General features: G+C 39.9%; 1 protein-coding gene across 5 annotated transcripts in view; it reads right to left on the bottom strand.

Moving 5' to 3' along the window:
* Nucleotides 1-16,062, bottom strand: part of LOC138742545 (endothelin-converting enzyme 2-like) — a 215,691-nt gene that overhangs the window by 61,502 nt on the left and 138,127 nt on the right. For all 5 annotated transcript variants that reach the window (XM_069897093.1, XM_069897092.1, XM_069897091.1 and 2 more), the window contains 3 exons: nt 14,091-14,180; nt 12,240-12,384; nt 484-699 (listed from right to left, as the gene is read on the bottom strand). In XM_069897093.1, coding sequence (XP_069753194.1) covers nt 484-699; nt 12,240-12,384; nt 14,091-14,180 — 451 coding nt within the window. The remainder of the gene's footprint in view (nt 1-483; nt 700-12,239; nt 12,385-14,090; nt 14,181-16,062) is intronic.

Genomic DNA, 16,062 nt, shown 5'->3' with positions numbered 1-16,062 from the left:
TGCCAAATCACTTTAATAAAAATGTGAATATTTATTATTATTTTTGTATTTATTGTCTCAATACCCATTCAGCTGCATTAGTTTATTGTACCAATGTATACAACAATAAGATCCATAATTATGGGGACAATAATTTTCTTTACTAATTATTTTTGCTTAACCATCAGTACAGCAATACTGTAAACTAATCAGTACTATAATAATAAAATTTGCACTAAAAATTACAAAGTTGGTCAACACGGTCACAATGATTTATAACCACATATGGCTTTCCATTTAGTATTGCAGAAAATAATACCTAAAGTAGCTTCTGCTTTTACTACAAAGAAAAATAAACACTGATGCTTTAATTGGAAAAATGATACTAGAAAAGGATGCCAAAATCATATGCTCTTCCATTAGAATGTCACAAATAAATAGCCCTTCTAGTTGTTCAGGTTTGCATGATATAAAACATATTAAGCAATTTCTTTTTTTATTTACCTAGTAAGTGTTTCATCACCGCCTGGTTCTGGTCCCACAGGTTATTAAAAGTATTCCATCGTGACCTTCCATCTGGCAATGGGTTTTTCTTTATCCAGCCACCGCAGGCATATTGATAAAAATCACAACAAGGGTCCACTGAGCGGTCCAGAGATTCAATGATTTTAGCAGCTACCGTAATGCAAGTTTCCGTCAGACAATATTTACTTGAAGGATCTGCAAATGAAATAATCTCATTTTCATCAAATAAATTTATAAATGCAAAATTATAAATTATTCCAATTTTGTCACCTTTTCCTTTTTCTCGAAGTGTTGGGTTTTCAGTTCTGTTTAACGATATCAATATTATTCCTGTGTATTGTGTCTAAATCAATCAGTTATGAGAGAAGGATAGAGCATGACAGAAAAGGTTAAATAAATTATAATGTAATAAAAAACAAAGATTTATACTTACATTGTATTTTTCATAGCCTTGTGCTGCCCCAAAGGATCAAAAAGTATTTTTGAAGAGTAGTTGCTATGGTGAAACAGAAACCTGCTTTGTGTATAACTAACTCCCACAAAGGACAGTGACAATTTGGAGATAATCCCAGCTATTTGTTGGTGATGTAGCTTGATGAATAAATATTAGCCACAATATTCAGATGGCTCCCCTCACAATAGTTCAATGTGATCAGTTGCATCCACCTTTAAACACAGACTAGATTTATTATCCCCCTGTCAGCACTACACGCTAGAATCACCCTGAATTCTATGCTCATCGGTGGAGTGAGACTCGAACTCCTGAATCAGTGGCAAGAGAAATAGCTATTAAGACACAACAGAAATTCAATAGAAGATCAACGATTAGAAAGTGAGAGTTGAAGAAAAAGTGAAGTGAAATTTGTCTTAAAAACATACATCTTAGCATCAATTTATGATTCACCTTACCATAAAAGCTTTGAAAAGTGGATGTGATATTTTATGAATCAACTAATAATGACCCTATTCTATCATGTATGATGTCGTGCATCTCAAATAAAAAAAAATAACACTTTCATTGATACAGCACCTAGAAAGATCTTAGATTAGAATTACATCAGAAACTCATGGAAGAAATTTTGAGTGCTCTTAATCTTACTGGATGCAATTAAACCTTCAGAAGATTACATTTGTGAATTTATATTGCACACTTTCTAATCTATTCTTCTACATTTTGTGATCTACTGGAAGCACTGTATGAAAAACAGATAGAGATCTGAAGATATCAATGTTTCTTGAACTAGAAACTAACAAAATTATGTCTTTTTCTGTTTGAGAAATGATGGATAGACCATGAAAAGGTATACAATTCTACCTCATCATAAAGAACATACACGCAGTAGATTTCAACCACTACCCAAATGCTTGCACTATAAACAATTGTGAGACTTTAGTTAATGAAACTGCCATAATGACATCTCTTTGTTGGGTTATTAGCTCTTCACAGAAATGAGGAACAAGTAAAAATATATAGATATTCATAAATAATGAACAGGTCCACAACAGATGCCATTCACTGGCCCTGCACTCAACCCTGGTACACCAGGACAGCAAGGACACCTATATAATTGACTATCAATCAGCTTTCAAAACAATGGTACCAAGAAAACTGATCCCCAATCTTTATCTCAGCACACCTCTCTGCAATTGGATCCATGATTTTTATTCCTCACAAGCTGTAACCAGTGAGAATCATCCTCAACACAAGGGCACCACAAAGCTGCATACTCAGTCCTCCACTCCCTGTACACCCACCAACTGCACAGCCAAAAACAGCTCCAACTAGAAATTTGCAGATGACACCACTGCAGGCAGGATCTCAAATGATGACAAAGCAGAGTGCAGAAGAAAATAGAGGGACTTGTGGTTGGAGTTAGGACAACAACCAGAAACTGCAGAGGCTGGGAGTGTGCCTCAGGCCATCACATCGACCCCTGCTCCCCAACCCCACATCAATTCCATCGACAACTCCTGCAAACTTTGGAAAGGCATCCCACGTATTAAAAGACTTATTCCATCCCTGACATTCTCTCTTCAACCCCCTACCATCCAGACTCAAGTTTGAGATCATGCATCAGCAGATTCATTTCTTTCCAGCCAATATCAGACTCTTGAATGAACTGCAAAATGGTTATGTTGCCTTTGCTCCATACTAACTGATCTCTCTGTAACTGTACACGTTTGTACTCTGTCTTACTTGACAAATGCATGAAATGTCTACTGGCCTGCTCACAAAATAATCTCTATAACTGCATAGTATACAAGACAATAACTTGAATTTGATAATGTTTGTTAATAGAAACAGAACAGTACAGCACAGGAGCAGGATCTTTGACCCACGATACGTGCGCTGACCATTATACTAAATGAAATTAATTAATCCCATCTGCCTGCACAAGATCCATATCCTACATGTTCACATATCAATTCAAGTGTTTGTTAAACATCACAACCATATTTGAAAACACCACCAACCCCTCCACCCATTAGTATTCCAGATATCTTCCACTCTCTACATACAAAATAAACTTGCCTTGTACATCTCCTTTAAATATCTTCCCGCCACCCCCCCACCCCCCAACCCCCCAACCCCCCCCCACAACCTCACCACAAGACTATGGCCCTAATATTTGGTACTGGTACCAGTATGTAAAAAAAAATGTGGAATTGTCCTCTGGAGAAATGACTCCAGTCACAAGTGTTATAGAGTTCTGTGTTGTGTAATGGAACATGTGTTGTGTGATTTTGTTTGAAAGTGACAGTTTGCCTTTAAGAGCCAAGGTGAAGATGGACTGCTGAGAGAGTGGGAGACGGACTGGGCACGTGCAGAAAATTATCTAAAAATTTCTGGACTTGGAAGACAAACCATCACTGGGTGTGCTGTGGAGTGCAAGGAGGCCCATAACATGAGTCATTGTCTGGAAGACAGCTTGGAATGTTGGGCATTTTAAAAGGGAGGAACATTCCGAAGGCAGGCGGAAGGATCCGGACCAAGCCTTGGTTCCTCTCTCTGCAAGCAACATAAGAAGACAACTTCGAATTTTGTGCTCTCTCTCCCTCTCTCAAAGATCTTTTGGCTTTAGTTTACCAAACAAACTGAATTTTGTTTATGATCTTGGCTTCAGTTGAGATTGAAATTTTGAGAGTCTTATGTCTAAGTTTTTCTGTGGGCTGGTTGGAAATATAACAGACTTTAATTGCATATGTTATATTTAGGCTGGGGAATTTATTAGTTTTGCACTGTTATAGAAATTTGCATAGTAACCAGTGGGCATCGTTATAAAAGGGGGATTTTGAATTAAAGTTTGAAGGTGAATTTTTGTTCTTCACTGATTGTGGTCTGTAGGTAAGGAAATCAAGGATCCAATTACACAGTGGGTGTTGAGTCCCAAGTCTTGGATTTTGCTGATCAGTTTTGAGGGGATAATGGTGTTAAATGCTGAACTGCAGTCAATAAAGAGCATCCTGGTGTATGCATCTTTGCTGTCCAGCTGTTCCAGGGCTTTGTGAAGAGCCAGTGAAATGCAGTAAAAACACAGAAATGTTGGAGGAACTCAGAAAATCTTAGTGTCCATAGGAGGTAAAGATATATTCCTGACATTTCAGGCCTGGGTCCTTAAAATTATGGAGAAAAAAAGACAGTACTTGAATAATTGGGTGGGGGGGGGTGTTTTGGTTCTATGAATGCAGAGCTGGGATAAAGGAGAAAGAGGGAAACAAGGAGAGAGAGGCAGAGCAACAGGAAAGGAGATGTGGGCGGGGAGGCTGGCTAATGGAAGCTGGGGGCTAATGGGGCTGGTTAATGCCATCCTGATGGCATTCCTCCAATTTGTGGATTCCAGCCCAAAACATTGATAGTATCTTTTCTTCCTATGAACGTTGCGAGACCTGCTGAGTTCCTCCAGCATTTCTATGCTTCTATTAAAATATTTAGGGATGTTCAATGGGGATGTGGATGTAAGGGAAAGCAGAGTATGCAGGATGAGGAAATCACCAATCAGGAAAATGGTTGCCAAGTTTGAGAATGTAGCCAGGAGAGCAAGGAATGGTGAACAACAAACATGGACATTTTTAAGAAGTACTTTTTGGGAGCAAAATAAATGGCTTGGCTCTTGGCAGCAACACCATGTAGCTGCAGGTAGCAAATCGAGCCGGGCACTTCTGGCTGGGGTGCCAGTTCTGATCACAGAAGTAGCTTTTTTCAGGGGTTTGCCCTTTTCTTTCCTTTGGGGTTCCAGCACTCCTGAATGTTTCCTTTTCGGTTTTTAGCATTTCACTGGACCGCATGGCACTTCTCAGTGTTTTGGCTAGAGTGACTGCCCGGTTGTAGGCTAAGGGGTCCATCTCCAGCAGCCTCTGTTTGATGTATCTGGAGTCAATGCCGTTGACAAAGCATCCAGCTTCAAGGCATTGCGGTGTTGTTGCACATTGACTGCCCGGACATCACATTCGTTTGCCAGCGAGTCGAGGGCCAGTGCATAGGCAGCATCACTTTCCCCGGGTTTCTGACGTCTAGTTAGCAACTGGTGTCAAGCAAGCACCACATTCTGTGGAGCCGCATAGTAAGCAGACAGACGTTCCCGGGCTATAGCCAGAGTGGCAATTCCTTGCGTTTCGGTGAAAGGGACCTCAACCAGCAGAGAATTCAGGTGGCCCCACTGTATTGCCTCATCGACCACCTTGTTTTGAGCTATGCAGTAATTGAAACAAGCAATCCAGTGGTTGCAAGTTTCTCTGGCCCTCGGGGCAGACTGGTCGATTATCAACCACTCTGGCTTGAGCGCTGCATCCATTTCTAATAAAATTGAACTGTCAGTTGATAAAGTAGACAAACTAACGTGATCAAATAATAATCATGGCTTTTATTAGCAGAAACTCATGGTACAATAATGAAAGACAATAGGTGCATACACAGTTATACCCAAGGGGAGTGTCCTTAACAGTAGAGATAATGCACAGCCAATGTTAGTAGAGCAAGGCTCACCAGAGGGGAGATAGGCAGCTTGGCAGACATTCACCACACTAATAGTGTACATTTAAGAAAGGCTACAAGGAAAAAGCCTAGGAATTACAGAATGATGAGCCTAACAAGTTACTGGAGGAAATTTTGAGATAAGATAAACTATATTTGGAAAAGCGAAGCCTGATTAGTGGTGTGTATGTGAATATCATATCTCATGAATTTAAGTTATTTTGAATAGATAGCCAAGTCGGCTGATGATGACAGGGTAATAGGCATCGACTTTAGCAGGGCCCTTGACAAGGTTGCACATGTAGGGTTGTTTGGAAGATTTGATCACATGGTATGCAGGGCAAGCTAGTCAACTGGAACAGAACTGGCTTTGGGGGTGTGATGATGTAATGGGGGGCATATTATACTGACCACTTGCAATTAGCTATGGCTGTAGAGATACTCCACCCTACTAGTATAACAGATGAAGATGCTTTCCTACTGGCCAGTTTAGTAGTAGTTATCTTCTTCTTTGGCTTGGCTTCGTGAACGAAGATTTATGGAGGGGTAATGTCCACGTCAGCTGCAGGCTCGTTTGTGGCTGACAAGTCCGATGCGGGACAGGCAGACACGGTTGCAGCAGTTGCAAGGGAAAATTGGTTGGTTGGGGTTGGGTATTGGGTTTTCCTTCTTTGTCTTTTGTCAGTGAGGTGGGCTCTGCGGTCTTCTTCAAAGGAGTTGCTGCCTGCTGAACTGTGAAGCACCAAGATCCACGGTTTGAGGTGATATCAGCCCACTGGCGGTGGTCAATGTGGCAGGCACCAAGAGATTTCTTTAGGCAGTCCTTGTACCTCTTCTTTGGTGCACCTCTGTCTCGGTGGCCAGTGGAGAACTCGCCATATAACATGATCTTGGGAAGGCGATGGTCCTCCTTTCTGGACATGTGACCTACCCAGCGCAGTTTGATCTTCAGCAGCGTGGATTCGATGCTGTCGGCCTCTGCCATCTCGAGTACTTCGATGTTGCAGATGAAGTCGCTCCAATGAATGCTGAGGATGGAGCGGAGACAATGTTAGTGGAAACGTTCTAGGAGCCGTAGGTGATGCTGGTAGAGGACCCAACAAAGGCAAGAAATCAGACTGCTCAAACTACAGGGGAATCACGCTGCTCTCCATTGCAAGCAAAATCTTCACTAGGATTCTCCTAAATAGAATAATACCTAGTGTCGCCGAAAATGTTCTCTCAGAATCACAGTACAGCTTTCGCGCAAACAGAGGAACTACTGACATGGTCTTTGCCCTCAGACAGCTCAAGAAAAGTGCAGAGAACAAAACAAAGGACTCTACAGTAGTAGTTATAGACTGTTAATAAAAGGCCAGTATTAGCATAACACTTGTCTGGTTATCAATTTTAATAACAGACTCTCAATCATGGATACTTCCCTAAAACCTGGAAGGCTCGAGATAGATCAAGATGCACGAGAAAGAAAGAGGTGCTGAAGCAGCACCCCCCAAGGCCCGCCCGCAGCGATGATCCACTGCTGAGCACCACTAAACCACAGCATAAAAGCCACTATAGAAAATGCTAATTCTGCAGTTTGGCACTACACGTTTGCTCTCGGTGCCCCGCGCAGCAAGCCAATTGTGCCAACTACAGATCCTCGCCTAGTTCTCGCGGTGAGTTGAAGAGTAATAAGAAGTGCTCAAGCGCTACTAATAACCAAAGGCCACCCCAAGACTGCTGTGTTGACCTGGAGAGCCAACGATTCATCTAGTTCTTCCTCCACTTCTTCTGAAATCAAAAGTGGAACTGCCAGCAATGTTGCGAACTCCGACAGAATGCCATCACGGGGAGACCCTGTTCTGGCATTGATGACAATTAATCAAGATGAACCCCATGTCCTGAAGCATTCCACGATGCAGGTGGAAGTAAATGGGGAGCCTATTGACTATTTGTTAAATTCGGGCAGTACTGACAGCTATATTCACCCTACAACTGCCAGCACCCTGAATCTGACCTTGTATTGGTCTAAGTGCAAAATTTCTATGGCTTGTCTGGACTAAAATGAGACGTTACAAGTTGCTGTAAAATAACCCTGAAGATACAGGAAAATGAATATAAAGATTTCAAATTGCACATGCTCCATGGTCTGTATGCTCCGATGAGATTTCCAGTGCCAATTGGCATTTAACAGCTCATTACCATCAATCACGGTACCCCAAGAGGCTGTTTGTGGGTTATCAACTCGAAAGATTAAACCTTCACGTCTTTTTACCAATCTAACCCCGGATTGTAAGTCTATAGCTACAAAGAGCAGGCGCTATAGCAAAGAGGACAGACTCTTTATTAAGGATGAGGTTAGAAGTTTATTGAAAGAAAAGAAAAATTGTAGTCATCAAAAATGGTGTGAAACATCGAATGGTCATGGACTACAGCCAAACTATAAACAGGTTTATGCAACTAGATGCTTATCCCCTGCCTTGTATCTCAGACATGGTAAACCAGATTGCACAATACAAAATATACTCCACAATTGATCTGAAAGGAGCTCATCATCAGGTACATATCCACAAAGATGAAAGCCAGTTTACTGCTTTTGAGGCAGATGGCAAACTTTTACAGTTTAAAATTGTTCCTTTTGGAGTTACCAACGTTTTCCAAAGAGATGCATAGTCTAGTAGACACTCGTAACTTGCAAGCCACCTACCCTTATCTGGACAATGTCACGATATGTGGCAAAGACTTAAATGATCACGATCGCAACTTACAAAAATTTCTCCAGGTAGCAAGCATCTGTACTTAACCCTTAACAACAAAAAGTGTGTATACTGCACTAAATACCTGGCTATACTAGGCTACATAGTGAGTAAAGGCGAGGATCAGTCCAGACCCAGAGAGAATGAGACCACTCATGGATCTACCCCCACCTGTGACACAAAAGTCCTTTAAGCGTTGCCTGGGGTTTTTCTCCTATTGCACTCATTGGATGTCTACTTACACAGATAAAGCATGGCCACTGTTTAAAACTACTAATTTTCCCCCTGTCTGAAGAAGCCCTCCGTGCTTCTGAAAACAAACAGGATATAGATCTGTGGTCTTTTTCTCTCGGTCAGGCAATCCTCTATCGAAAAGGAAGCGCAAGCTATTGTAGAATCCATTCGCTATTGGAGATACCTTTTAGCCGGAAGGAAATTCCTTTACAGACTGATTAAAAATTGGTTTCCTTCATGTTCAACACTAAATTAAAACTAACACAAGATTAAAAATGATAAGATCATGCATGGTGAATTGAGCTTTCTACTTATGATTACGATAAACTCCATCATCCAGGAAAATTCAATGACCCTCCAGACGTGCTTTCTCGCATGACCTGAGCAAGTCTGCAGCTAGACAGTTTTAAAATACCTTCATGATTAATTATGTCACCCAGGGGTCCCCAATTTGCCATACTCACTAGAAGACATCAAGAAACTGACTAACGAGTGTCCCATCTCTGTGGAGTATAAACCACGCTATTACAAACCTTCCGTTTCCACACTGATTAAGGCATCTGGACCATTTGAATGCCTCAGCGTGGATTTTAAAGGACCACTACCCTCAAATAATAAGAATTCCTACTTCCTTAACATCACTGATGAATTCTCTCATTTTCCCTTTGCTAAAGCATGTGCTGACATTTCTGCTAGTTCTGTTATTAAACGTCTTGATATGATTTTTAGTATTTTCAGTTATCCTAACTTCATTCATAGTGACAGAGGGTCAGCTTTCATGAGTTCCGAACTTAGGCAATACCTTATTGATAAGAGGATAGCTACTAGTCATACTACAAGCTATGGGGTAATGGTCAAGTGGAGCACAGTAACTACAATCTGGAAAGCTATCACTCTTGCGCTAAAATCAAAAGGTCTCCCCAGCAGCCGCTGGTAAGATGCGCTGCCAGATGCTTTAACTCTATCCGTACACGGCTTTGTCCAACTCCCAATGAGACTCCTCACCAGTGTCCTTTTGTTTTCCCTAGAAAAATCGAAAACTGAATCGACCTTGGCTATCTAAGCCCGGAAAAGTTTTATTAAGAAAACATGTTAGATCCAGCAAAGCTGACCCACTTGTAGAGCATGTTCAGCTGCTTCATGCTAAATCAGCAGTATGCTCATTTTTCCTGATGGAAGAAAGGACACTGTTTCCTTTCGGGATCTAGCCTCACCTGGTCTACAGCCTGCTACCTTTCCACTGACCTGACTCCTTTACCCTCCCCATCAAGAGAGGAACAATACCTTCTTCATGGGAATGTTTCCTCGCACTCTCCACTCCTTTCAATACCTGGCGACAGAACTCCTTCGGTTAGAGATAAGACTCCTCCATTTGAGCCCTTACGAAGATTAACATGAATCTTGAAGCCTCCTCAGAGGCTCTGTTGTGACCATTTCTAATCTTAGCCATAATTACAGTGAGTGGAGTCACCCTGTATTATCTCAGGCTTGTAGTCTGTTTTTTTTTCCTCTGCTATGTGTTCTCATTAATTCTGCTTGTTACCCTTGATCTTCCATGATATATTTGCTTTTGCCATTATTGTATTTTATTAAAATTAGTCAAGGGGTGGGGGGGGGGGGTAAATGTGGTGATGTAATGGGGTGGTGCATATTATGCTGACTGCTTGCTATTGGCTATGGCTGTAGAGATACTCCACCCTACTGGTTTTCCACTGGCCAGTTTAGTGGTGGTTATAGTCTGTTAATAAAAGCCCAGAATAAGTCTAACAATTGTCTGGTCCAGGACTATGGCATATGGGGGGTGGGAAAGAAATTCAGAGGGTGGTAGAGGGCTTGTTTTCAGACTGGAAGCTTGCAAGCAGGGATTGGTGCTGGATCCACTATTGTTCATCATTTACATTAATGATCTGGACGAGAATGTAAGAGTCAGTCAGCAAGTTTTCAGAAGGAATAAATTTGTCATATAGTAGACATTGAGGAAGAATGAAGTTTAATTTAGATAAGTGGAAGGCTAGGCATTTCACCAAGTCAAACTGGGGCAGCATTTGTACAGTAAATGAAAGGCCCTTGTGAGTGATGTAGAAAAAAGACCTAGAGGTAGAAATACATAGTACGGTAAAACCCCTGGTGTCTGGAATTCAAAAAAACCGGCAAAAAAATTTGAGAAATATTAAGAATAAATAATAAAACAAGTAAAAAAATACATATTTAAAATTGTAAAAATAAATATTCTCTGAAGTAACACTTAAAACTTTGGTGAAGATGGAGCAAATATTCAGCCAGTGGAGTGCTTTGGTTGTAGCAGCTATTTGAATAAAGTTTTGTGAAACAGCAATGGTGTCGCCCAGGATGAAGAGCTGGTTGATGTTGTTCGCCATTGGGATGACTCTTTTAAAGTGTCTCCATATCCCTGCTTAGTAAGAGTCACCCTAGTCAGAGGCTTTATCTGTAAACTTGGGGGAGGGTTTAATTATCTGTAATGTTATTGTTTGTCTTTTGAGGGGCTCCGTGGAAGGAGAGAAACCTGCAAATGCAGCAATGGTTAAATATTTTCAAAAATGTGACTGAAAATAAAGTAAAATGCTTTAAGATTTATATATTCATACAAGTGAAGTTTGCTTAGTCTAAGTACAGCATAGTATTTTTGTCTTTTAAACTGTTTATTCTTAATGAAGGTCTATTAGTTAGGCATTGAATGTGTAAGTCTCATACAAATGGAAAATACACTTAGCTTGCATCTACCGGGATGGGCTTCATCAATAGGGGGATTGAGTTCAAGAGTAAAGAGGTCAGGTTGCAACTCTATAAATCTCTTGTGAGACAACACAGAGTATGGTGTTCAGTTCTAGTCACCTCATTATAGGAAGGATGTGGAAGCTATGGAGAGGGTGCAGAGATTTACTAGAATGTTACCTGGATTAGAAAATAAGTCTTACGAGGCAAGGTTAGCAGAGTTGGGACTTTTCTCTTTGGAGCACAGAAGGATGGGAGGAGACTTAATAGAGGTCTACAAGATTATGGAAGGCAATGCCTGTTTCCCAGGGCAAGAATAGCAAACTCCAGAGGACATGGACTAAGTGAAGGGAAGAAAGTTTACAGGAGACATCAGGGATATGTGTTTTTTAATTAAACAGAGTTATGGGTGCCTGAAATGTTTTGCCAAGGCTGGTGTGAACGCTGAAACATTAGGGGCATTTAAGAGACCCTTAGACATGCACATGGATGGAAAAAAAGGGTTACAGGGTAGGGAGGCTTTAGATTTTTTTTTTAAAAAAGGAATACATGGGTCAGCACAACATCGAGACCCAAAGGGCCTGTACTGTAGTTTTCTATGTTCTACCAATCTCCATAGATACTGGATATCAGGGATTTTACTGTACTATCAAAGTAGCAACAAATGTAGACAGAGTTGTGAGGGTATTTGGCACAATTGCTTTCATTGGTCAGGGCATTAAATACAGGAGATGAGGCATCATGTTATAATTACATAAGTTGCTGGCAAGGTCATATTAGAATACTGTGCAGTTCTGGCCCCTTTGCTAGAGGAAGGATGTTATTAGATTGGAATGGATTTAAAAAAGATTCACAAGGATGTTACTGGGATTAGAGGGATTGAATTGTGTTTCAATCAAATTTTTAATTTTAAAAGTAAATGTTAAGAACTTTTTGAAAATTGTAGAATTGTCAAGTAGAAGAAATGAGAGTGAAACAAGTGTCCTAATTGAAAAGACATCTTTCAGAACAATTGCCAAATAAAATATAACACACATTAAGATTATTCAATCTCTCCTTACCTCGACTATTTTTTGTGACCAGAGTAATGATGCAACCAATTACAGCCATGACCACGACCAAGAGGATAACTAACAGGGTCAGTTCCAACTGTGTTCTTGTTCCAATTGGTCCCAGAGAAAGCGATTTACCTTTTCTAAACCCGACCTAATAAAAACAATTACAAATGATAGGTTTTCTTTCAGTTCAAAAGGAGAAACCATCACATCATCTAACATTGGATAAATCATTACCTTTTAGTCTTGATATTGTGAAAATAAAATCAATATGTATAATGCTTTGCTATACTCACAACAGAGAAACATCAAAATACTGAGATACCTCATACTGAACTAGTCTACCAGGAAAGCAGCCAAATAGAAATACTGGAACGTTCAGGGCGAGTTGGTTAATTGGTTAGAAGATGGGTATAATTGGGCAGCAGAGGCTTGTGTGTTGAAAGGGCCTATTACTTTGCTTTATCTCTAAATTAATTATCCTTGTAAATCTTTCCTGCACTCTTTCCAGTATGATGTCCTATAGCTGGGCGACCACAACTTCACACAATACTGTAAATGTCTTACCAATATCTTGTATGGTTGTAACATACATACCATACCTCCTTCTGCATTTAAATGTCCTAACAGATGAAGAAGGTACACATGCCAAAATGCCTTTCTCCACCATGCCTGTGTTGCCATTTTGAAGGAATCCTGCTCCAATACCCTTGGGTCTCCAACACTACAGTGGTTCTACCATGCACCAGGCAAGCACATTTATCCAAGTTAAATTCCACATTCTCAATTTATGAAGATGTTGTTGCAATCTTAAATTATCTTCTTTATTGTCCACTATACCATCAATGCTCATATCATCTGCAAATGTATTAACCATGCTAACTACATAGTCATCCAAGCCAATAATACAGATAACAAATAGTGGACCCAGTGCTGATCCCTACAGCACACACAGTTCCTAGACCTATAATCTGATTAACAATACCCCCAACCTCCCTCTGGCTCCTACTGTCAAGCCAATACTGCATCAATTGGCCAGATTACCCTGGATTACATGGGATCTAACCTTCAGACTAGTCTGAGTCACCCTAGACTTGCTAAAGTCCTTCTAGACAACATTTATTGTTGTCCTTGGCAATGCTCTTGGTCAACTCTTCAAAACACTCAAACGCTTGTGCTGACACTGGGATCCATAAAACTAGTTCAGTTTGCTACTGTGTTACCGTAATGTTCATGAAGTTGTTGACTTCAAAGTAATTGAACAAAAGATAATCTTACCAAGTTAGACAAGAAAAAAAAAAATTGATCTGACATGCTGTTGCTAAGATGTGGGAATTTTAAAATTTCATTGGGAAGAGAAATTTGCATCTAGTGCCTCAAAAGAAATTGATAATCAGCAGCGCAAAACACCATTAAAAATTGTCAGGAATTTGTCAAAATTTAGTCCATATAGAGAACTCAAATTGCTCACAGAAAGAGTAATAAATAGGTATGTCTGCATATGCTCTTCTTGTCTAGATAACAATTAATGTTCCTGTTTTCTCCTCTGAAATACCATTGAACTCCATTGCATTCGATTAGATGTCAAAGAAACTACAGTACTTATCCCTGCATTCATGACCAATAGAAAGCACAAATCAAGGATGTCATGTGATTGTTTAAGATTATGCTACACAAAAGCAGGCCTTTGTGTATATTTTTGCTATAGAAACTGGAGCCACATGACGCCAAATTATAAAGCAACTTCCTAGACATTCAATGTCAATACAAATAAAGGAAATGACCACTGGCAGTAAAATTTAAAAAAAAACAATGATTAATAAAAATAACATTTTAATTCCAGTCAATTCTACAAACCTCAATGCTTTCTGGTGAGGCATTTCCCTCAGCAGCTGCCTCTGTCGTTGCATCATCATCTTCTAAAGTGGCACGTTTATAGTTAGACATCTGTGAGATTAAGAACAAAAACAATTATTTCATTAAATGTGATCGTGAATAACAGGAAAGTCCTGCGTACAATTATGTCTGATATGGATGCAGTGTTCAAAATGGAGGACAATGGCATGAGTTTTTTCTCCAAGGAAGGGAATGCCAAAAGTTGAGCAAGTGCATTCAGTTGTGAGTAAAACTATACTCTCCATCCTGTTGGGAACAATTTATCCAAAAATCTAAGCAGGAATTTCAACTGTGATTCCAGTCAATACTAGTAGCTAAACTTCATATTTCACTTGATGTTAGTTAACTCTCATTCTCTCCTAGAACCACACCTAGGACTAAGCTTACTTAATATTTTCTTAAAAGCTAATTAGCTGTACAAAATGTCAAACAGTATTTTTTAAAAATCCCACAGCAATACACCAAAATTGACTTCCTTGGTAAAGTGGGAGGAGATTATGTTACACAAAAGCTGTGTATATTGTTGCTGTAGAAACTGGAGCCACATAACACCAAATTATAAAGTGACTTCCTAGACATTCAATGTCAATACAAATAAAGGAAATGACCACTGGCAGTAAAATTTTTAAAAATGATTAAATCAGTCAGGGAATACATAAAGACTGTTTGACATCATACTTTAATGAAGGGCTCAAGCCAAACCATTGGTTTTGCTTCTTTATCTTTGATATATAAAGTACACTGTTTGACCTGCTGAGTTTCTCCAGCCTTGTGATTTTAAGACTATTAGTGTGTAGGGCAAGGACAACAGAGCAGAGAAACCTGGATTAGAAAAGATATTGAGGCTCTGGTTAAGAGAAAGAAGGCACATGTCAAATGCAAGCAGCTGAGATCAAGTGAGCCCCAAGAGGAGTATAGGGTTGCACTCTGTTAGGCTTAATGAGTGGGTCCTGGAGAGTGCTGTTGAACACAGAGACTAGGGTTACATCTACAGATCCAGTAGACAAGCTGGTAATGAATGGTCAGGGCACTGAGTATAGAGCTGGGGTGTCATTTTGCAATTGTACAAGATGCCTGTAACCACACTTGTTGTGCAGTCTGATGAACTATAATAGATGTAATTAAGCTGGAAAGAGTGCAGAAAAGATTCATGTTACCAGTACCAGTTGGCTTGAATTATGAGGAGAGGCTGAATAGAATGAGATATTCCTCACTGGAATGTAGGAGGCTGAGGGGACACCTTGTAGAGGTTTCCAACCTCATAAGATGAATAATCAGTATTTTTCAAAGTGAGGGTAAGTTTAAAACTAGATGGCACAAGTTTAGGACAGTTTGGAAAGTTTTAAGAGACCTAAATGGCACCATTCTTAACACAGAGGATAGTGGGTATATGGCAGGTAAAGTTGTGGAGGTGGGCACAACATTCAAAGGACATTTAGATAAGTAAATGGATAAGAAAGGTTTAAGAGTGATATTGGATAATCAGATAGATGACTTCATTGGCATAGACGTTATTTCCATGTTGGATACTTAAAAAGGAACAAGCAGTGGAATGTTAAACAAATTCCTTTCGGTTTGGAATTGAAATCCCACTGGTCTCCAACATGCAGGAGCAGCCAAGATGGGTAATTTTAGTTGACACCTGACAAGCTCATGTCAACTAAAAAAAATGCAAATTGAATTGTTCAAGGTTACCACAAAATGTAGCTCTATGACATATGCATGCCCATAACTATTCTTCATTCTGATAATTTTGCAGTAATCTAGAATAAGAAATTCTGTAAATAAAATTAAATTGTTCAGTTTGCTGTTTCTCAGGCACATACAAATAGATGGTAACATTGTATCCTTTCCAAAAGTTTTCTGCACAATCTTTGTCCAGGGTTAGGATCAGTATTTTGACTTCAACTCTCTTTTGTGTATCTTACCAGAC

Source organism: Narcine bancroftii, chromosome 9 (genome assembly GCF_036971445.1).
Source record: "Narcine bancroftii isolate sNarBan1 chromosome 9, sNarBan1.hap1, whole genome shotgun sequence".
NCBI lineage: Eukaryota > Metazoa > Chordata > Chondrichthyes > Torpediniformes > Narcinidae > Narcine > Narcine bancroftii.
This window is presented reverse-complemented; position numbering and strand designations above follow the sequence as displayed.